At 35.9% G+C, this 23,761-nt stretch overlaps 1 protein-coding gene across 6 annotated transcripts in view; it reads right to left on the reverse strand.

Moving 5' to 3' along the window:
• The window catches only part of BABAM2 (BRISC and BRCA1 A complex member 2), a 151,388-nt gene that overhangs the window by 111,742 nt on the left and 15,885 nt on the right, over positions 1–23,761 (reverse strand). For all 6 annotated transcript variants that reach the window (XR_014943879.1, XM_085541209.1, XM_085541208.1 and 3 more), the window contains exons 3-4: positions 22,016–22,092; positions 12,471–12,565 (exon numbers count right to left, since the gene is read on the reverse strand). Coding sequence is in view for 5 of the 6 variants with exons in the window: in XM_085541209.1 (XP_085397335.1) it covers positions 12,471–12,565; positions 22,016–22,092 (172 nt within the window). In the remaining variant the exon portion in view is untranslated. The remainder of the gene's footprint in view (positions 1–12,470; positions 12,566–22,015; positions 22,093–23,761) is intronic.

Genomic DNA, 23,761 nt, shown 5'->3' on the forward strand with positions numbered 1-23,761 from the left:
TAGGATCTTCACTAAATACCCTTCATTCAGCAACTGAGGAGACAAACTAAGTGTGAATTGGTTCTAAGAACAGTTCACCTGGAGGAAAACCTAACTAACAATCCACTGAGTCCACACACCAATTCCAATGCAATCTCATAGATGCAACAGTAAATACACAGAAAATACACAATTTTTCTCTAACAAGTTCTAATTTAAGTACACAGCATTTTTTTTAACTTTAGAATTACATTATTATCATGGTACTTGCTACCTGACAATTAGCTATTACCTTTCTGATTTTTTTTTTTTTATTTTTTTTTTTAACTTTTTAGGGATGTTGTTCTTTTTAGATCTGAATCTATAAAATTAAACCAAAATGCTTTTGAATATGACTTATCTATATACGAAACCTTCTTACCTAATTTGAAGTGTCATCTGTCCTAAGCACTGCTCATTCATCTGAAGGTATTTTTACACCATTTTACTACTATTCAATTTCAGGAGCATATAAAAAAAAAAAAATACACGCCATGTTGTTCTTTCATAGCTTGAAACAGTATCTTCTTTAATCTTCCTTTATTTTTGAAATCAGAGACAAAGAAAGCAACTATCTATAGCACAGACAGAAACATAACAGAAGCACAATTTGATATTTGTCAAGTTGATCCCTTCTAGAATGTCCCAGTCACTAGAGTTTCAGCACTGTTGTGTATCCCCTGAGAACATGCAAAGATTTGTCACTTAATTCAATGTGTTCCTGCAACAGTAAATTGACCTCTTTCTTTATAGATTTTCTAAATAGTATTTTATTCAGTAATGTAGCATTGCACACAGAAGTCACTTTTGGAAGTTGCTTCAAGAAATATGTTAAAAAAAAAGACTTCAGAAAAGAAGAGGAAACAAAAGCAAAAACAAAAACAAAAACAAACAACAACAACAAAAAAAAGGAGCATCGGCCTGCTTCCTTCATTTTCTGATTTCTGCCTGTTTCCCAACCATGGCCAACACTGTTTTTGTACAAAACAGTATTTTAAAGTACTTAAAGCACAAGAACCACCAAATGTGCTTTTACCATTTCTTTCGATCCATGGCTCAAAATTTTGTCACAAAGAATTGCATAAAATTTATGCTCTGGATATATACATATGCAAAATTAAGAAGTTTAGTTGTTACTGCTTCAGAAAAATCCTGGAAACATAGAAACACACATTTGCTACAGCCAGACTGCTGAAGCCTGGCAGGTATGAAAAACCCAATTAAAGAAAAACCCAGCAAATATGTACATGGAAGAATACATGTTGCTTTCCATGGTTTCTGTCTAAATCGCCTTCTGTCTTACTCACCAGGACCTTTAATTTTGTCTCTGACAAAATGTATGTGTTCAAATCAGCTAAAAATAAAAGAAAGAGGGAAACAATTTTTAAAAGAAACGCCATCAAACTGCAATAAAACTGAGTGTTACATCCAAAAAGCGAACACACTGACAGGAATACTGACAGTATCCTCTAACTTAGATCTTTCATTCAGCACATCTTCTCTAATTTGAAATGAGATTTCTGCAGTCTTTCCAGAGAGCTAATCAAATTTTACAGAACAATCAGTAATCCATTTAAAATAAAGAAATCCAGACTTGGATCCAATTCCTTGTCCAGTTTGCCAAGAGATATTTTTAAAGGAACTCTGCAGTGCAAATTTGCGGCCCACTGTACAACAATACACAACTATGAATCAACTCCAACTGTGCATCCACAACTAGTTCTGCATTCACGCCCATAAAGGCTTAGATCCACATCTTGGAATGGTTACAACCATTTTAACATTAGTACCATTTTTTTCAGTTCATCATGGAAGAATATGTCTCTTATTTGCTGATTCTGTGGATGGAGGCTCAGTTAAACAATCTTCTGTTTAGGCACTGCTCGTGCTTCTGCTTATAACCCCCATTACGACTAGATGCAACGCCACGATTTGAATTTTAATTTAAACCTTTTTTGATCAGCTTTGTGATTGGCACAATGCAACTCATGTAACTTCCATTTTCTAAAAAGTTAAATTGTTACCTCATCTTAAGCAGCTTAGTTCAGTAGCAGGTCAGTAGCATGAGAAAACAACTATGCGTTTTTTACGGAGACACAAACCTGGCAGCGTTAGCTGTGATGCCTGGCTAATCCTCAATCTTCCAATTAGAGAATTAATTCTAAATAGCAAGACTAAGCTGCTCCACGGGAGAAGTATGTGTGTTCCACCTTCCATATAACAGAGAACAGATTCCAGAAACTTCACTGTGCACCCAGGTAAGCAGGGGTCATGGTGAAGCTGGCCACTAACTACCACCTGCCCACCAGCAACTCTCCACAAGGAAGTCAATATTCTACTGTCACAGAAGCTTCTGCTGCAATTGCTAACTTTCTTCATCAGCAGACTAAAGTACAGGAAGATGTCCTTTGAGAAATTAGATATTTAGACTTCAGAATGATTTCTAATAACATGCACATGCACTGCCTTTGCCCTCAATATAAATGGAAATAGAGTATTCATTTACTATATTTTGAGACTAATGGACTATAGGCATTCATTAGTAAATGTCCGCATTAGCAAAACCCCAAGTGATTCAGGAGACCTGTTCTGAAGATCTGCCAGATCTTAATTTAAACAAACTCACTGAACAAAATGTACTTGACTAGGAAGAAAATCCCAAAGATTTTGTTGGGGATCAAAGTCCATCTTCAAATTATCTCACTCATAATCCTGTCTCTTGACAGAAGCTGACTGCATAAAAAGCAAGCAGTTTGATAGAGAAAGGTTTCTGGACCATCAGATAAGACCAAAGTGTTGAGAAAATCAATTAAGTAAATTGTGTATAAAGAGTAAGAGTGAAGATATTACAAGGCCACCCACAGAGAATGAAATTTAAACCATTTCAACAGCAATTCATTTAAATAAATAGCGGTACCTACTGGATTTTCAAAAGAGAAAGAAAGCTTACAGCCAGACCAGATCATTTTTAAGGACATCTTCTTAGAAGCGAGACAAGTGAAAAACCTACAAGGCAACTTCTCATCCCTTCTAGGAAAGCGATCCAAAATTTAGCTTTTCAAAGCAGCCACAATATTCAACTTTTGGCAAAGAAAACACATGTAAGTTTTGTTCTGGAACATTTTGTGCATTGCAGTCTTTCTTTTATCCTTCCAAAAAAACAAACCAAGAACCTTTGCAAACTACTCAGCGTCAGTGATTATCTATTCTCCTTCCCCCCCCCCCCCCCCCCCCCCTTCTTTTTTTTCAGAACATAAAACAACTACTGCTCAAAAAGCAGCTAATTCATAGCCTCTGTACAGGTTACTGCTTATTTCCTAACTTCAGGCAACATCTGCAGAACATTGTAATTCTACATTATCAGAAAGAAAATATACCAACAATTTCTAATTGATCTGAAGTTGTTTTTCTTTGAAATGTGTTTAAATATCCAGGTTGCCAGAATTTCTTCCAGGAATGTGATTTTAAAGAAGACAGATTGTAACTGTTTTTCCTGGCTATACTACAGGAAACAACAGCAAGATCTTATTTTAAGTTAGCGTACTTTTATATTTCTCAGCAAGAAATTAAGATTCACGAGAAAATGTCAGTAAACAAAACCTCCCGGGCCCTAAGAGTGGTAGTGCATTTCTACAGCATCTCAAATCCAGAACTATCATAAAAAATAATCTAAGTACAGATCTTCATTTTGTTCTTATCTGAACACTGCACACATACATCTTATAACCTACAATGGCTTAAAAGCAGTACTCATCTAAGTTTTTACCTGAAATGAGAAAGACCACACTGTGATATAAGCACTCAGGCTGCAAGTAATTACAGAAGAGACATGGGTCCAGTGGTTACAGTGTCAGACTAGAAACTGGGAAGTCTGGTTTCAGTTTCTGCTCTGCTACAGTTTTCATAGACCACCATAGCAAAACTGCTCACATAAAAAGGCACAGAATAATTATCTTCCATATGCTCACATCTTTCTATCAACAGATATTTTCACAGTATTTGGAAGGCTGGAGTATTACAACAACTTTGAAGGCTTCAGCTTCTTAGCAGCCAGCACTTAAACATCCTACAGTCTGCAGCTTCAAATCAATCACTGTAAACCTACACACCATCTTCCTGTCAACTTATTTTCACAGGTTCTTCTTCTCCTCCTTCCACAAAGCACCACTGGTACAACTTTCTGGAGTAACATGCTTGAAATGACCATTTTTGGCCATAAGAAAACATCAAAGACTAAACATTTCATGAAAACAATTCAAATTGAGTACACTTCTGTCATAACAAAGAAATTACATATCTTTTGTGTTCTCCTAACTTCTGTGTACAACCATACATTTTGCATCAAGCAAACCTTGGGATAGTCGGTATTTTGTTTTAAGTGAGAGGCTGTAACAACTGGATGCACAAACTATACTAGTCTATAAGTGCTTAGCCAAAATTTCAAGTACCCAAAGTCCTTGAATTAGCATGAAAATACAGACCAAGGGAACAACATGAGTAGAACATTAAAAAATTAATTCTGATTTGGGAAAGGCATCCTACATTTTGTATACCAGAACTTTTTTTCCATCATTTTTTCCCAGTGGTTACACAGTGTGATTGTGAATTAGTAATTACACACCCAATGCAATTCCAAAATAAAACCCAGTAAATGGGACATACGGAACGCTCTTCTGCATTCACCTCGGATAAATCCACCACTTTCTCTCAAGCATCATTCACCGGGAACAGGAGAGCACACAAGTTCTAAAGGTTACCACATATCATTCCTATACCTTGCTGTTGGAGCAGCTGAGATAGCTGATCTTTGCATTTTAAGGTTGCTCTGAAGATGCAGAAACTGCAACTCTGAGCCCAGAAGAGCATTTTTAGTTGTGTACTCTTCCTGAGAAAGCCTGGCTGTTCCTCCCACATAGCTCTCATAAGATAATAAGATGCTTAAAAGCTACTACTTCCTACCATCACAGAAGAGAATATTATCTAATTACTCTTCTAAAGATTTGGCATGTAAGGTACTTCTTGTCCTACTTTGCTTAGAGATTAGAGCAAAACCTGTCCCTTTCCAGATCTCCCACCCTGTACCTCCACCTGTTCTGAGAAGGAATTTCTTACTTCCTTCAACACACAGATCCTGGTTTAGAAAATCCAATGTGCTAATCATTAGCTAAACCAAGTGAGCACACGGCCTTTTTTCACCTAGGGAATCTGTTACCAGAAATGGACGTGTCCAACCAGCACAGCAAATAAAAGAACAAAGCTCAAATAAAAACATTAATATACATTCATATCTTTTACCTACAAACCTGCTTATCATGTATGGATGGCAGCATGAACACGTCCAAACTTCTCAGACTCTCGGTGTACCACAGAACAGATCACTGTCTCAGTATTAATGCTTTACCTCAAGAGCCCCTGTTTAGCAGTTGTTTTTTTTTTTCATTCTTATCAGTTCTTGGGCTTTTTCCTTCCTGTCAAAACCAGAAATTTTAGCTACAGCAGAGAGGTTTAAACTTCACAGATAATGTTTTTGGCCTGGTCCACTGATATCCCTTAAGCTTTTACTTTTGAATGGCCTATAGAAAACTGTTTCCTCCTAACCATTTTCCTCCCTCTCAAAAGCCCATAAATCAAAATCGATACATCATATTGTGGGTTTCAGTGGCTAAGCCAGCTTGCAGTATTTGAATTTTACTTCCACATTTGCACTACAAGAGAACAAACATGATCTAGAAAATACAGTCCCTCAGAAAAACACTTACTGAGTACCACTTTTCCTACTACACTGGACAAATTAGTGCAAATCAGTAATATCTTCTCAAAAAGAAGCATAAGAAAAACTCTCAGTTCCTTTATGCCTCCAGAAAGACAGATAAATGGAAAAAAACATGTAAAATCATAAGAACTATAATACCACAAACAATATGTTAACTGCATTGGAAATACACTTCTCTATTTGTTCAGTTATTTTAAAGATAATTAAAGTATATATATGCCCGAGCATCTGAGATGGAAGATAAGGAAGAAATACAGGCACATAAGCATGTAAACAATGACTAAAAGCAAAGAGATTTTGAAACAAATGTATGCAGAAACTTAGACCAGCAAAAAGCTAACAAAACTTAGCTTGAAGCCTCCTCTTTGTGGGGAAATAAACTGAAGATTCGTCTGTATGCAAGGACATTCCTTTGCCTCAGCAATATCTTCTGAAGGGATGAATCTGCAAGCTCCCAAGCTTAAGCCATTCCCATTGGTTTAAAACAAATATACAAAACAAGCAAACAAAAGAACCCAAACAAATCACCAACAATTACAAGTTTTAATAGAACTCACAACCTAGAACTTAATCAAATCTAAAACAGCGTTATCAGACAGAATATTTATTCATCAATGACTTTCTATAATCAGATACTTTAAAAGTCTGTTCTGCTCGCATATTTCTAAGCACTGGCTGACTTTTTCTCCAGAAAAATCTGCTCCACATCTTGAATTCAACAGGCATATCACATTGAATTTAAATGTGTTCTCAATTCAGGATGATTGTGCTAGATTTGATTTTTTTTCTTCTTTTTGAAAAAAGAAAACCTTGTCAGAGTGTTTCTAGAAAGCTAACAAGCTGTTGCCTTCAAGCCAAGACATTTCTTATATTCTGGAGTTCTTGTGAGGAAGTGGAGTGTATTGTGCCAGTAACATTACACACCACGGCCAGAATCCTTTGATTTTTGCCAGCTTCTCTAATAACAACGACTTTTTTTCCTTCCAAATTTTACCGACATTGTTCAAGTCAAGAATGTTTACACTTCAATTACATGAAACAAACAAACAAACAAGATGTAATGACATTGATTTTATCACTTTCATGGCTGTCGTTAAAGAATTACCATACCAAAATTTTTATTCTACTCTCAAACATTCAAATAAAAGACATTCTGCTTTCATATATCCAGCTTTGGACAACAGGTTTGTACTGTTGTTTCAAAGAAACAATGACCTGAAGATCACTGAGATGAACTAGGATTTATTGTAATGCTCTCACCACTAATAAGATCTTTATTTCTTGAAAAGTAGATATATTTACTTATGCAAATACATGAGCATGCTTAACCATAATGCCCCCATCAGAAATAAGACTATCTCAACTACAAGATGAAATACAGAAACTCAAGAGGCCAATATTCTGAGCTCAAGCCTAAGCCAAAACTACACATCTTGAAATAAATGCAATATTTCAAGATATTCCTTTACTTTAATTAAGATTTAAATGTTTTATTATTCTGGTCTGAGCTTCCTGCTCATGTAACTGTACAATCATGGAAAAGATGGTCAAACTCTGTGACAGAAGAAAATCAACATCCTTTCTGAAAAATAGTATGACTAGAAAGCCATTAAGTGTTTCTCCCTGTTTTGCTAATGCAGAACAGTTATACTTCTCACCATACCTATATAAACTAGCTCGGCAGAAAAACATTTTCTCCAGCTTTGCCATCCTCTTACCAAGCCCTTCAGGGAGAACAACTGGAATTTTGCAAGAGTATACTAGCAAGATTTAAGAAAGGGAGGAAAAACTACCTGACTTATCAGCTATTTTCCTCCCAAAAATTAAATAAATAGGATCCAAACATACAAAGTCGTTCAATTTAGGGATTGGCTGGGAGAAAAAGAAAAAAAAGAAAAAAAAAAAGAAAAGCAGCTACGATGTTACAAGTAACTCAAGCAGAACTTCTGGAAATAGCATATTCTCTTCTGCTTACACTTTTGGAATGACTGAAAATTTTCATAAGCTGTGCCAAGAGATGCTGAAATTTCAGAAAAAGTAAAGTAAAGTAAATACATAGAATGATTTTACCCAAGTAGAAAATGACAGACTTATACAAGGTATGTGAGTCCTCACAGCACCATAAATACTCACAGTTTATTTTATAATACAGAACACACAATCCTGCGTTCTGTTACATTTAGGTTCCCTACAATCAACTTAAAAACAAGTTAACGTAAGGCTTTTAGTACAAGAGTAGTAGGTCAGTAATCCAAGACTGGAATCTCCTGCTAACATCCCAAATGCAAGCAAGCAGAAGAGGTGGTGATGCTTGTTCAAGCTTAGCCACATATTTCCCCAACAAATCCAATTATCTCCCAACTTTGTAGCAATATCCTGAAACTATCATGTTCATTTGCACTTACAGAGGCACTTTCAATATCAAAACATGTAATAGGCATCTGCTCCTCTGCCAACAACACAACAGCCAGGCTTTTAAGAACAAAGTAGTTTACATGCCATTTGCCCATACAAGCACTGTTGTTGTTTTTATCAGCTGTGAGCATAGGGACAACTGACACCGTTAAACATCTGCCTTATGATGGTGGATGAAGAACAATTAGAGAAAGGGGAGATATTTAAAGGAACTATTTCATTACCTATCACATGCTTGCTCAATAAGACGACAGCGACAATGATTAAGATTTTGAACACAGCCACAGAAGCGATACAGCCTTTATGACAGTCATCATACAGTCATATGATAAATATTACAGAGTCTAATAATCCAAATATGAGTGCTTAAAATAAAAATTGCTCTATACACGACGCATCACGTAACATTTAATATACTCAAGCAGCACAGTTAGCTGCATGAATGAAATCCGTACCTAGTATTAGCAATTTGACAAGGGCAAACTATTTCTAGCTCTTTGTTCTGGGATCAGAACAGCAGTGGTCCATTCTCTGCATTACTGTGATGGCAACACTCTCTCCCACGTGAATGCAACATGCGTATTTCCCACATACACTAGCCTACAAGGACACTCAGCACTTGCTGGGCTTCAGGAAATACTCATGTCCTCTTGCCTCCATCACCAGTACAGCTGAGGAAGTCTTTTCAATAGCACTGAGTGGGCAGAATCTTTCTGGGGTGACTGTCTGAAGTAGGATGCTATAAAAAACAACCCCACAAGCCCTTAAACTAACCATTAGCTTGCACACACTGCTATTGTATCCTCTTTGCCAAACAGAATATACTTCAAAATTATTGGAAAAATGGGGTTAACATTTTGCATAAGCACTTTAGTTATTAACTGGCTCACATTAACAATCAACTAGGCTAACATAACAAACAATTCTTGTTACTCAAACTGGCGTCATTGTAATGAGCTCCAAATTAATCTCATCCGTACACAATCACTAATCTTGTTTTGTGCCAACTGAATTTTTAATCAGAACAGAGTGAATCATAGGTTGTTTTTAAAATACATTTTTAATACTTGTCATCCAAAAGGCATAAACACTAGAGCAGGGAAGAACTTTACTATTTACATTCTAAGAAGCTGATTTTATTTATGCATACAGTAGGCACAAGTATCAAGCACATACTATAGCTGAGGATATTTTTAATAAAAAGCAAAAATAAATATTTCTCATAATGCCTAAAGTGTGCATAGCATCATCAACCTAAAGAATTTAGCTCTTCGTATAATTGAAACAGTATGACGAACCAAAAATCAAAGGAATAGTAGTCCTTTGACTACTAGGAGCCCAGAATATACACAAATTACACCTTACAACCAGAATGATAACTACTGAGACTCAGCCTGAGTTTCAAAATGAAGTGATTTTAATATTTCTGTGAAATACAGAAAGAAAGTAGAGTTTCAAAAGGCATGTTGACCTGATTTTAATACCAATTTAACAAAGAAACTGATTAGATCTGTATATAACAAGCACCCAATACAGCATCTCACTGCTAAAATACAAGCCCAACTATTTAGGTATTTCCTGAAAAAAAAAAAAAAAAAGAAAAAAAAAAGACATCTTCACTTACAGCATCTACTTTTTAAAATGCAAGACTGCTTGAATCTTGTTTTAGCTGTCTGACTAACAGCTGCTTAACTAAACACCTGTTACGGTGTTTAGATGAAAATGTAACTAGAAGGTCTGCCTACGGCTATGGAAACTGCAGGAGTGACTGATGTGATTCAGGTTTCATCAGGGAAACCTCCTGACAAACTCTAACACAGCCATATAAGCTTGAGGAATCTAGAGTACCTGGTTCTTGTTTCAAGTTGAACATAAAGCCTGACTCAAACCATAGAACATGTGATGCCTTCTGCTTGACAAACAAGACATTCAGGCAGATGAGAGCACTGCAGGAAGGCATGTTAGAATTCCCACATATTCCACTGCATACACTCTATACTTAGAGACTGTGGACTTACCCCTCATTTAATACTATCTACATGCTTTTGTGAATAGTAGATTCTGTTTTGATTTCCAGAAACTGTTGCATCAAAAGTATTTGTAGGTTGCTCAAGATTAAGAGTACTGAATTATGATCAACATTCTAATCTATTTTTGCTTAACATGTTAACATACCTTTCCACTAACTATAAAAAATTCCCCTAATACATTAGAATCCAATTAAAGTCATCTTCATTAAACAGGTCTGAGATACACGGAGAAAAGGGAGTTATTAAAATGCTTAGCATAATAAACAAGCTACTGTTAATGTAACATTCTAGAGAAAACAAGTCTGCAAACTATGAGGAACATAAAAGGCAAATACCAAAGCAAAGGTACACCATAGCTGCAAAGTGTGAAGAACTTGCTCTTACAGCATCAGGAAGGACTGGAGGAGAATGACCAAGTACCTTATCAGAAAAGACTACATTAACGTACTGAATGCTATAGCAAGGCATAGTGACTGAACAAAAGCTGTTGGCCCGCCAATTTATATTTCTTTTCTTTTTAATTTTAAAATAGGCTAATTAATATCTTATGCCTCAAGGAGCAAATGGCTCTTCAAGCCGCTTTGGAAGGAAGAGAGTGGGAGTTCAGGTAGAAGAAAAGCAATGCACCCAAATGGTGCACCATTAACAAACAATGCAAGAAAGAAAGAAAACTAAGGATGTCTTTATTCTTATGGGCTTCTCAGTGGATGAGTATTACAACTGACTTCTCTTCACATAAGGAATAAAACACCACGTCCACATCACACTTGGCAAATTTCTCCCTCCAAACAATACTTCTGTAAGATGCCCTAAATTCTCTTTGAGCATTTAATATCTCATATGTTCTTTGTTATTCATTTCAGTTTTTCCATCACATTAAAAAAATGCTCCTCCTCCATTAACAACTGCAGAAACTGCAGCTACTATGAATACTTCTCAAGACACTACAGTATTGTAAAACGGTAAAACAGAAAAAGGGAAAAATAAGAGAACTAGTAAATTAAAGATTGTGAAAACAATTCCAGAATTGGCATACAAAGTAAATGCTCTCCTAAAAGAAGCCTAACAGAAAAGCTATTCAACAGCGTCAGGGTTCCTTCCCATAAGAGTTTCACAGGAAAATGACCAGGAGAAGCAATGAAATAAGACATTTACCTTACAAAATTTCAGCAAGCTATGCTAAAAAATTTGGGTCAAATTTCCAGTAAAAGATGAAAATTTGAAGATAAAAAGAGAAATGAAATGACAGCTTTACTGTAATTCCTGCTCAGTGACCCACACAGATGGCTCCACAGCCGTGCTTTTCTGATGGAACCACTAACTTTCCACCATAACAGGAGGCACTGGACATTTACAGGGAAAAACCTCTGTTGACAAACAATACTGTTGAGCCAGAACACAAGGCTGCAGGTCTGAAAAAGCAGCAGAATGGTGCCTAGAGAGGCAGAGAGTAAGGCGAAAAACACCCTGGGAACCAAAAATACCACAACATGCATTTAGTAACTACTAGTAATCTCTGAGGAGAAGTATTTTAGATGCGTAATCAATGCTAGCTTCCTCAAATGAAGATTTACCAGTTTAGGCTTTTTTTGAATACTGCACAGTACATTTGGTTTCATATTTTGGTGCTTTTTCTTCTGTAGTATCAAAACTATAGAAATGCGTTCTAATTGAGTTGATTTTTGACACACCCAGCTTTTCCAAGTGCTTTGCTTTTTCTCTGTGGCAGCCCTACCTATTCTATGTGTGAAGATAAGCTCTTTCTTTGATACTGTGGTTCCAACAATACATAACCCGGTTTTACCTTACCTGATAGGAAAAAGAAGAACTGACAACACTACACATTATGCTACTTTTTCTGCAACAAAATGCTTTTAAAAGATACAATTATGTTCAACCCCTCTTGCTGAAAGAGATTGTTTAAGATGGTCAGATATTAAATATATATCTTTTTAAAGAAACCTTGAATACTTACTTCAAATAACTACAGGTAACTATTCCAAGTTATTGCAAATAACTACTGAACTATTCATCTCATCTTGATTAAAATATTTAAAAAAATAAAATAACATTTACGGATTCAACTTTAAACCACATTAGAAGACAACTTCTTTATACTCTTATGACAATGAGATAAAAAGACTTTTTCCTTTGTTCTGCATTGTTAGCAAATTCTATTCTAAAAAAGCCAAATCTCTTTGTATGGTATGGGGTTCTCAAACTGAATTACTTACATGCAAGGCAGAAGGATCTGGCAAAAATTCAGCATCCTCTCCAAAGATAAAATCTGGTGGCAGGTCAGGATAGTGAGCATTGAATATTATATCCCCTGAAAAGCAGAAAATGAAAACATGTTTTACATCTTTATGTGTGTGTACTTAAAAATAAGATACTGTACATAGGATACACATTACATAAAATTTGATAGCTATATTAAATATATTTTATGCACGTATCCTTGTGATTTTGATAAAAATTTACATGCAAGACAAGCATCAGCTGCTTTAGGGAATTAAATTCCTGAAGCACTGCTGCTTCTTCTCCGCAAGCAGTGAAACATGGAATATATTATTGCTTAATATCTCAAACTGTAATTCAAAGAGTACTGATGGTAGCCTAAGAACACAGTGTTAGAAAAGTTTTTTAGAAGTATAACATTTAGATTGCTGTGTTTGCGCATTAAGTGAAGTTTAGAGGCAAACTATCAAGATTATTATTTTGAAAATACTGGAGCCTTTAAAGCACAGCAGTGCTTATTCCTTCTTTCCTTTCCATCCCCAATTCTTAGGAAGAAGAATAAGCAGGCCAATAGAGATCACTAAGATTATCCAAACTCTTGCCAAGAAAAACATATTTTGCATTTAAACTAGACAGACTAAAATTAAATAAATATCTAAAACATCATCACAGCTTAGTGCTGAGATCCCATCTTGCTGGTGTCACAAAATATACAACTAATTACGTGACAATTAAAAAAGAAAGTAGGTTGTATTATGTCACTACTAAGCACGCTTCAGAGTTTCAGTAGGTCAAGAGGAAGTGAAGTCATTTGCATGTGAGCTTTTGAAAAAACCCGACAACCCATGAAAAGCTGCATCTAGCATTACTTCTGTACCTCTGAATCACTCTTTCCTGTTGAAGACGACATGAAAGAAAAAGGCCAAGCTTTTGCATAAAGAAGATTTGTGAGGTATCACAACGAGCAGGCAGTGAAAGAAAGTCAATACCCCCTATGTGGTAACTTCTTCAAAACCTACACAGCAAGGTAAAAACAGTGTGGTACGTCTAACAAACAATTCTGTTCATAGAAAGTAAAACCATTGTTCTGTTTTGATTTTCAACAATTATTCAGACAGAACTGGGGAAAAGCACTGGATTAACAAGGCTTACAGACATATTACCTGATAAACAATATTACCACCTCAAGACTCTCAATGTGACGGCTTTAACTGCTAATTTTCAGTAAATATACCCTGGCTTTTGCTGGAAGCAAGGATACTATAGAGGTCAATCTGTGGAGAGCGAGGGCTCATGACCAAGAAGCCAGCAGCCAATCCTGTCTAGGTATGATTTACAGCATTACTCCAAAATACCATGAAATCACTGATCATGAGACACAGTAGAGTGTGGTGTGTGTTTCTCCTGTATGCACTCCTACATTCACAAACATCAGAATCACACATAGGTACAAGACGCAGGAAAGATAAGAGGTTCCCCAGTTAATATACAAAATATAATTAACATAAAAGAATTATCTCATTTAAGAACAAAATATGCACTAATTCTAGAGGAAACTACATAACATAGCAACAGGAAATACATTTGTATGAAGAGAAAATAATTGCTAGACTGCCTAAACTGTAAGACAACAATGTATAATTCCAAAAAATTACTGTGACTGGACTGGATTTTTGTATGCCACCTTAAGTCAACCCTTCGTATTTCCTGTAATTGAAAAAAACACTGCATAGCTCCTTACAATCAATCTCCACATACAGAACAGACAATCCTTGAGGCCATGTGTTGAATGAGACAGAATCTTAACACTTCTCAATGTTCACAGACTAAGAGCTGTGTTGCAAATAATTCAGAACTCATCACAAAGAAAAAACTTGTCCTTTTACTTATCCCGGTGCTACTCTGAAGGAAAGGAGTGCATCTCTGCTTTTGTCTTGACATTCTTACATGATGCTAAGTAACTCATTTAACACATTCTTTCCACCTCAACTTGCTAGTTGTTTGGTTTTTCATTCTCAGAATGTGTTATTTTAAACTGAGTACACAAAGCTGCAATTCAGCTTGCTAAGAGCTGCAGTCCAACTACCTAAATATTACAGAAAGTTTAGGATAAAAAAATAACCAAATTAACTGCATATTTTTATGTAATGTCTCCATATTTGATTAGAGAAAAATTATTCAAGAACTCTACAGCATGAGTGCTCAGAGAAGTGACTGAACATATATTGCAATCACAATGTCCAACTCAACAGCAAATCTGCTTTACATAATCATTAACACTTGCCTGCATAGTGAGCTCACAATATGTAAAGTGTTCAATATTTTGATTCACTATCTCCCAGCTGGCCTAATAAAAACATACACTTTAAAACTACTACTTCCATGTAGTAATCATGGCTTACCATCTTCTAATATAATTGTATTGGTGAAAAACAAACAAAATAATGATTAAATGAAATAAATCCCCCTTTCTTACAGCCCCAACTTCTGCGTGAACTTCCTCATAAGTTTCAATTTTATTTGCCACTGATTGACAAAATGTGTGATGCTCCACAACATTAGTGACCATAAGCACTCCAGTTCATGAACAATGTAGGCAAAACTTGTCTGAGTATGAAGGTTATCTCATTTTTATAGATGCACCAGGCAAAGATAACTACAATTACATTTTCTTTCCAATTAAATAGTACTACAGGACTTAAAATTAATTCAATGTAGTTAAAGCCATGAAGCCAAAGATAAATTACAAGAAAAATGGTATTTTATACATTCTTTTGCTTCTCACTATCCAAAAATACCACTTGTTCTTCATTTTTTCTCCCTAGGCAAGTACCATTCAATTTTGAAGAATTTCACTTAGCATATTAGCTTTTCCTTTGAAATCCTGCACTTAACAGATGAAAAGATGGAAGTATTAATACTTAAATCTATCATTTCTTTTTTTATACATACACACACTGTTCTTCTCTTATCTATTCAGCCAAAATGCATAGTAAATCTAAAAAAGGGGTTAGAAATGAAGAGATTTTTAGATGCTTATATAGTTGTGCTCCACTTGCCTTACATACAGTTCTCTTCCAATAACTTCATCTTTTGTGTCCCTTTTTTCCCCCCTAACTGTACTGTAAATTTAGTAGCTCTGAAAGGTGTATGGAGTGCCACAGAATTAACATCCCTATTCACTTCAAGACAACAAAAGTCAGAGTAACATACCAGTTACTGATGCTTTTAAAATTAATTTCTGAATTTACATGCAAATCAAGTTACTAAATTGAAGAAAAGAACCAAAATCAGTATTAAAAACTCAACAACATCTCCTCAAAATATTTGATCATGTGAAAACAAACAAAACTTCTTTCTCTGTACCTCTGACACTCTAGAAAAAAACTGTAGCTACTCCACACATGCTAAGTTGCAAAGGAGCCATCCACAAGCATGATTCAAGTGTTTAACGCCATCTGAGGTTTGGGGCATCTAAGACACGACAGATATGACAATATTTTTCAGAGAGATCCGTGCCCTTTGGGGCAGCAGCTGAAAAGGCCAAGCAAGATAGCCTAGGGCACCTCAAACAGCATTAGACACCTCTTGTTAGGCAACTAAATCACATCCTACTTGTTCAATAAAAACATTGCGAGATACAGGAAGGATTTACAGGATAGATATTTGGTTCTTGAGGTAGTGGGAGTCAGCAAAGGGTTGCTGGTCCTGTTTATTTCTTTAACTTCAGTTAATAAATATTGCTGTAAGACAGGAGGAAAGAAAACAAAAACACAAGAGGTGCAGGCCAACATACAGAAAAAGAAATGCTGCTGTGCCATAAAGACATGAGCACGGGCAAAACTGTCGATATGATATAAAGGAACAGTATCCCAGGCTGAACAAGAAGACAGCAGAACAATCTTAGCTATTTGCATTAGTGTAGCTGGGCAACCACCTTCCCCAAAACATTACTACAAGAAATGAAGAGGACAAAAGAGAACAACAAAAATACACACAGAGATTAAATACTAGTAGAAATTTAAGAAATTAAACACTGGAGAAATCGTAAGAAACAGAGATACCTAGAAGCTGAAAAGAAGGAAAAGTGGAAGTGAAGGACAAGTACACTGAAAAAAACCACTGCAGAAATCACCAATAACTGGATCCCAATAAGGAGGAGAAAGAAGAAAAGTACGAAGGCACTGTAATAACACAAATATGAGGGATAAGCCCAAGCCTTGAAAACCTCTGTAAGTGCACATTTATACATATATATTTGTACGGTCACTTTTCTCGATGATAAATACACTATTCAAGGATTTCACCTGCAAAAAAAAATTGTTAATTACATGCTTAGTGGAAGCCCAATACATAAGGGAAAGTGTCAATAATAATAAATAAAAAGCTAGACCTGAAAGTGATTGCTTAAAAGGAGAAAGCATTTAAAGCTTGGTATTCCAAGAGAAAATAAATACGAAAAATATAAAAACAGATTGCATTATCTATCCATGTTTCCTATTAGTAACATTAGCAGATTACCAAAAGAATAATATTCATTATTCCTGTCAAACATATTGCCAGTAATATTCTTCGGGAGGTACTTCAGATGACCCAACAAAAAGACACTTACTACGGAAATAATGATATCACCGAAGCATAATCTGAATTACAGGAACCAAAAAGTTTTTCCTGTAAAGGCTCCAGCTAAACCACAACCTGTGTAAAATGAGCTGATGCTGCACGGAAGACTGGCACAATCACTGCAGCAACCTGGTTATGCAAATCATAAATCTTAAAATTAACTGTAAGATAATTTTTACAATTTTTATTACTGGCACAATAAACAATACTTAGCAAATAAATTAGCAAAGCAATGAGAAGGTCAGGTACTTCTCTCCACTTTTTATTTCCTTTGCTTCTTATTACTTCCTTAAAGTAGAGAGTCACCGGAAGAGTAGATAAACTTCCTGAAATACTTCTATCTAAGGAAGAAGACCAGATAAAATTCTATACAGCGTATTACGAGGGATATTTTGGACTAGCTAGTAAAGCAACAGAATGGTGACTTTGCAATCTAAGGCACATAACTAAAATGAATAAGAAATGGAGAAAAAGAAATCAGACGTGGGGAAAAAAAAAACACCACACAAAAAATCAAGAAAAGCTAAACTTCAAATGACACAAAAGAAATGTAGTTCAGGATGAAGGAAACCAAACAAAGTGGTAGCAGCAAAACCCAGAGCTGCAATCCACTCATATAAAAACAGTGAAAATCAGATGAAAGATGAAAATACTATAGTTCAAGAGGCCACAGAGAACAGTAGCATCACAAGGGCAACATATTGTTTAATCACCGTTAAATTCCAGATGACAGCACTCAAGGACAGAAAGAGAGAAGGAGGAATCAGTGCCTGAAAAAGAAATTATGAAGTGCATAGGAGGAGGGGGTGGGGGAAAACAGAGGAAGCTTGAATGCAAAATTAAAACCAAGACCAAGAGATTACAGGGTTCCTTGGAACAAAATCACAATGACCAAGCAAGTGATTCTTAATAATGCATTTTAATTAAGAATATTACTAAGTAAAGATCATTAGAGCTTGTAAGTTTGCTTGAGAATCTCTGCGATGACATCTGCCTTTATTTTTTAGTACTGGAAGATCAGTTCATCTGCAAGAATTTCAAAACACTCCACCTCAAAACATGTAAATATTCCTCTTAATTCATCAGATGCTATTGTTCAGTTAGCAATAAAGGATATGCCTGCATACTATTCGGAGTACATTTTGGAATACACATTCAATTTCTTATTAGGCCTTGTATTCATTATAGAGCATCACGGGTACTTTGCCCTCTTGGAAATAAAAACCCTATTAAGAACTCTGGAAAAAAATCAAATATAAAAGAAAAGCAGTGCTACTGTCTTAAGTTCATTGAATCCTGGGTAACTTCATAAAATAATTAATTTCTGTTTCTGTCTGTTTCCAATTTTAATAGACAATCTAGCAAGAATAAACTCAGTTTTCCAACCACCCTGGCCATGAAAACAGAACTTGTTGTGACCCTTACAGAAGAAAATGAAGTAAAAATGTTTCTCTGAAAGTATAATTTGAAAACTTCGGAAGTGTGATGGAAGACTAATTTAACAACCTAATTTATCTCCATCACTGCCACATTTTCCCCAGCAAATAATTGTGGATATCCCCAAGCTCTTATTCCTGTCTGGAGTTTAGTAGCTGCTCTGTATAACATTCCAGCAGCTCAGGATAAATGTGGAAGAAAGGTGAAAGTGACATCTTTAGAAAAAAAATGATTTATTAGCTAACAGTTGCCCTATGCAGACTCAATGATCCTCATGGGTCCATTCCAACTCAGGATACTCCAGGATTCTATGAATCTCAAGAAAATGTATTATAATTACCAGCAAACCATTCTTAAGTCACATGACATTCGATGTTAACAAAGTTTAAAAAAAAGAAAAAGAAAAAGAAAAAGAAAGAAAAAGAAAAAAAAAAGAGAAAAGCTGTTATACACAACAACAACAAAAAAACTATATATATATATATATATATATATATTTTTTACACTACAGGCATAAAACAGCCACTGCATTGTCTGAATGTATATTTTCTGGTCTTTTAGGAAACAGGACTGTGACTATGCAATTATACTTCCCTAAAGTAGCCAACCAACAGTTTTCAACACACTGGGATTAATACTTGGGTATTTGTACAGTGGCAGCGGTTATGATTGATGATATGCAAAGAACTGATCTGTTGCAAAGAGGATGTAAGGCAAACCACAGAGGAACGACACACTTCAGTCTTTATTTGGCACCACATAATAAAGACCATATACTGTAGCTTCTGAATATTTTCGGTCAATCTTTTTATTCTAGCAGATTTCACAATTTTCCTTTACAGAAATATTCTGCCCTTAAAAGATAACATATCTCACAAAAGCCTACAACAGAGTATCTACAAATCTTTGGTAGCACACCATGGCAGTCTTCCTCTGCTGTCACTACTGATCTAAACTCAGAATTACTAAAGCTTTCTTGAGTCTGCTGGCATCACTATTTATTCCACGTGCTATGGGACTGAATGGTGTCCTGCATTTTCAAACATGTAAAGCTGAAACAAGGAGAATGATTATATCTTGAATTCACTGTTTGTTAAAACCACTTATTACACTCTGTTTGTCATGATGTTAAAATATGAAGCACGGTCAAATTGTGCTATTTGGTTTCAGGTAAGGTGGAACACTATGATGCTATAGCATTACGGTTTTCCTTAATTGCTTACACAATATTCAGAATATAAGAACTGGGGGAAAAAGTTGATTTTAAAATACTGATACTTAATGCATAGTCCACAATCATACTGCTATGTATCGTAACTGCACTCCTTTACTATATCGGTATACTCAGTACATCCATGTCCTTACACATGTGCATTTTTATCTACTAATTTTCTATTATGAATCAAGATCAATTTCAGCCTCTGCTTAACAACAACTAAAAACCTAATGCTGACAGAATATAATAGCAGGGCCTTGTATGGTGATACATGAGAAAATTATTATAGTACTATAGAAAACATGAGAGCATTTTCTTCTTGTCATCCAATGAAGCTTCTTTAGTGGATCTTGACTGCAGTCCTGAAACAAGTCTCAAGTAAAATCTACTACACCTTATGATACACAAGATTCAGCAGATTGAGTCTGCAATTCAAATCTAATATTTTTCTTTTGTCTAAGTATAGACAAAAAGTCCACTTGCTAGAATCATATCTTCCAATAATATGGCCATTCTGTGGTGAAATATTCCCCCTTTTTCACTTTTAAAATAGCAGCTAGGTTGGGCTTAATATGCCATTTTTATCTCAAGGAAAAGATTTAGTAAATCTCTCGAGCCATGACTGTATTTTTAGAATAAAACAAATATTCATGGTAGACTGACTTAGGAGTTTAGCTCTACTTTCCCAAAAAGACACAGCATAACTTACCAGCTTTTGAGAAACACAACTTTTTTCTTTATTTTATAAGCACCAAATGGAAGTTTTAAAGAACTTCTAACAACAAGAAATTTAACTACATTGTCTTCCATTCAAAAAGAAGCAGGTTTTCCAGCACACTATGCTACAAGAAGAAAAACTACTACAGAAGGAATTCAACAACATTCTTAATATATAAAACGTCTTGGAGAGCTCTAACACATGTATGATAGTAGTCTAAAAGCAGTGTTTTAAATGTTTAACATTTCTGTTACCCCCACCCCAGGTTTTTACAGAATTAAGAGTACATCAGGTTGGAAGGCACCACTGGAGACTGTCTAGTCCTATCTCCTCTACTCAGAGATAGATCCACTACAGTATGTTTCCAAGGTCTAGTTGGGTTGAGAGTATTCCCAGGGATGGAGATGCATATACTACACAAGCTCCCAGCTAAAGTTCTATTCTTAACCACAGTCATGAATAGCTTTTTCCTAACATTCAGATAGAAATTCCTTTATTTCAATTTGTGATCATTTCCTCTGATACCTTCAGTGGCCACCACTGAGGAAAGTGTGGTTCCCCCCTTCCCTATTTCTTCTTCACCTCTTCCAATCAGGTATTTATAAACATTACACAGAATCGTGTTTATAATACCTAGCCAGAACCTTCCCTTCTTGAGACAACACAGCTCCAGCTCTTTTGCCCTCTCCTTGCACAATGGATACCACAGTCCCTCAGACATCCTCACCATCTTTTACTGGACCCTCTCCAATTTGCACACATCTCTCCAGTACTACGGAGACCAAAACCAGACACAGTGCTTGCAGAGTGGCTTCACCAGTGCTGCCTTAAAGTCGTCAAGCATTAAATTTTACTTTATTTGAAATTCGTTCTCTTCTCTTATATATTAGTTGTTAGACATGAAATGCAGCACAATTTCATGACTTTTCTTACACAAATAATCAGCAACTCAGGTGTTCAGAAAACAATTTCCTACTTTCTAAAACAAAAAATAACATGGAAAATAAAAAAGAACATCATGAAAATTTTAAGCTAATACTTTGAACTAAAACACAAATGAATTAGAAAGTGTGCAAAGGAGCAGCACATGCATCCTCCAAGAGGATGACAGATATAAACAAAACACTAATCAGAAAAGCCAAAGTGACACCCCTCTAATCTGGTAAACTGTAGCAGTTACAGTTTAGAGATCATAGCCGGTTACTAAATTTACTAAGTTGGATCTTACTCTTCTTGAAAAACAGCATAAAGCATATACAAGTGAGACTAAAATCATGAGACTGTCTTGGCAATAATGTCTCATTGTAAGAATTAGGGAGGAACTTGTGAACTGTGGCTTTTAGGATTCCTGTTTTCAAATCTGTCACTCTATTAGGGAAGGCTTTAAACTGATCTCAGAAACACTTGATTTGTTTTTAATGCTTCAGCTCTAAGAAAATCCAGATATTTTGAAATTTATAAAATTAGAGACACTTAAAAACTTAATGCGATAGAGAAGACACTGCTGAAAAAAATGTCAAGATGCAATAACAATAGTTTTAACTTACATTTGAGTGTTTCTCCAGCATAAGGAATGTGCAGCTTAAACCGATCACAGCTAGGTCCAGGTGTCAAGGACGTACAGCTAAAAATGAAGATAAGAGAAGAATGTTCTAAGCTGTTACAGATGGCAGCAGATGCTAACATCACTCTCCAAATGACTGACACAGTAATGATTTTCTGAATACTAGAAATATTCATCCTTACAATCTGGGGAAAAAGGAAAATGTAGGAAGGATGTGGAAGGCCCATTCTCTCCATATCAGCAGTTCTCACCATTTTATAACTTCCAAGGATATGGAACATTGGGTCTCACAGCGATGAGAGGGCACTTTATGAATATAATAACAATTAAAAACTGTTTATAGTCTAGGTGAGACACAAACAACCATTTCATACCTCCTAAGTCACGTGCCAAAATCTTTGCATAACAAAGAACCAAAACACCTGGCTGCACCAGTAGAAACAGCATCATGAATCGCTTCACAGGAACGAATGGCCATGGTCCCCTCTGCAGCTCGCACAACTGCAGGCCTGTGGCCACAAGGTATCTCTCAAAAGCAAGAATGTTGTAAGCTGTTAGCAGCCCATTGCTCTCCAGATCTAGGCATCATGATTGCCCAGCAAATACCAGCGTGAATTATTCATAGCCATAGCACAAAAGCTACACGTGTTGCAAGCCACATGATCAAAGCTAAAGACTGGTAACTGGACTGAACAGAGAAAAGAAACATAATTAGTGATCCCATGCTGTAATACAAACCACTAACAATGAAAAGAAATGAAAGAAATGTTTACTGGGCCATAAACACAGTCAAAGCAAAAATAAGCAAGCAGGCCAGAAAGCACAACAGTTCTGATCTTACAATGCAACACAGTAATTCCTGCAGCTGCGCTTACTGTGGCAATGGCTTAAGGGTGAACAGAGTATTGTTCCCTCTCACCAATGCCGTGCTTTAGAGAGTCATGTCCACCAGACTCTACCCGTGCAGTATTTTCTCTCTTTACCCTTCCAAAGTCAGGAAAACATGTGCAGTGGCCTCAGAATGTTTCTGTTCAAGGAGCAACATTTACAGGTTAATCAAATTTGTCCTCACCTACACCTTCAACAAAGAGGCAGCCACAGAACTGCAGATCAATCAACTACACTTAAGTTTAAGTAAAAATATCAGGGAAAAGAAAATAATCAAAGTACTTGTGTGCACTCAGCATCTGACATGGTACAATTCACTGCCTATATTGATTTGGCAAAATACATGGTGTTATTTTAGCATCATCATAGAAAGTAGATAGCTGCCTTGGCAAATAAAAGTGAAGCAACAGTTGTTCTGTCTTCACTTTAGAAAGGTTTTGCAGCATCTTGTGAGAGCAATGTGCAAAACAATCTACAGAGCATAATTCAGATACAGCTACTAGGAGACCTGTGCAGAGCTGACTGGAAAGCGAGTTTCATAGAAGGTAGTACACATCCTGCTTCATAAATGCAGTGAGTGGATTTTCTCTTAATAGAATATTATTTAGCATTTCATTGAAAAACTTGTAGACAGAAAAGATATGTTTTTTATTAAACTTGCAAATGATGTCAATGTGAAATATAACAGTGTGCTGAATAACAGGACCAGAGCTGAAATATACTGACTTCACACTCCACACTACTGCTTTTTGAGTATGAAGTAGGGTTTAGCAACAACAGTAAAGCACCACTGCCCTCAGTGGGAACGACATCAGCTTCTGTCTGAGAAAATGCAAGACTG

Source organism: Coturnix japonica, chromosome 3 (genome assembly GCF_054131305.1).
Source record: "Coturnix japonica strain WE chromosome 3, WE-NBRP24, whole genome shotgun sequence".
In the NCBI taxonomy this organism is placed as follows: domain Eukaryota; kingdom Metazoa; phylum Chordata; class Aves; order Galliformes; family Phasianidae; genus Coturnix; species Coturnix japonica.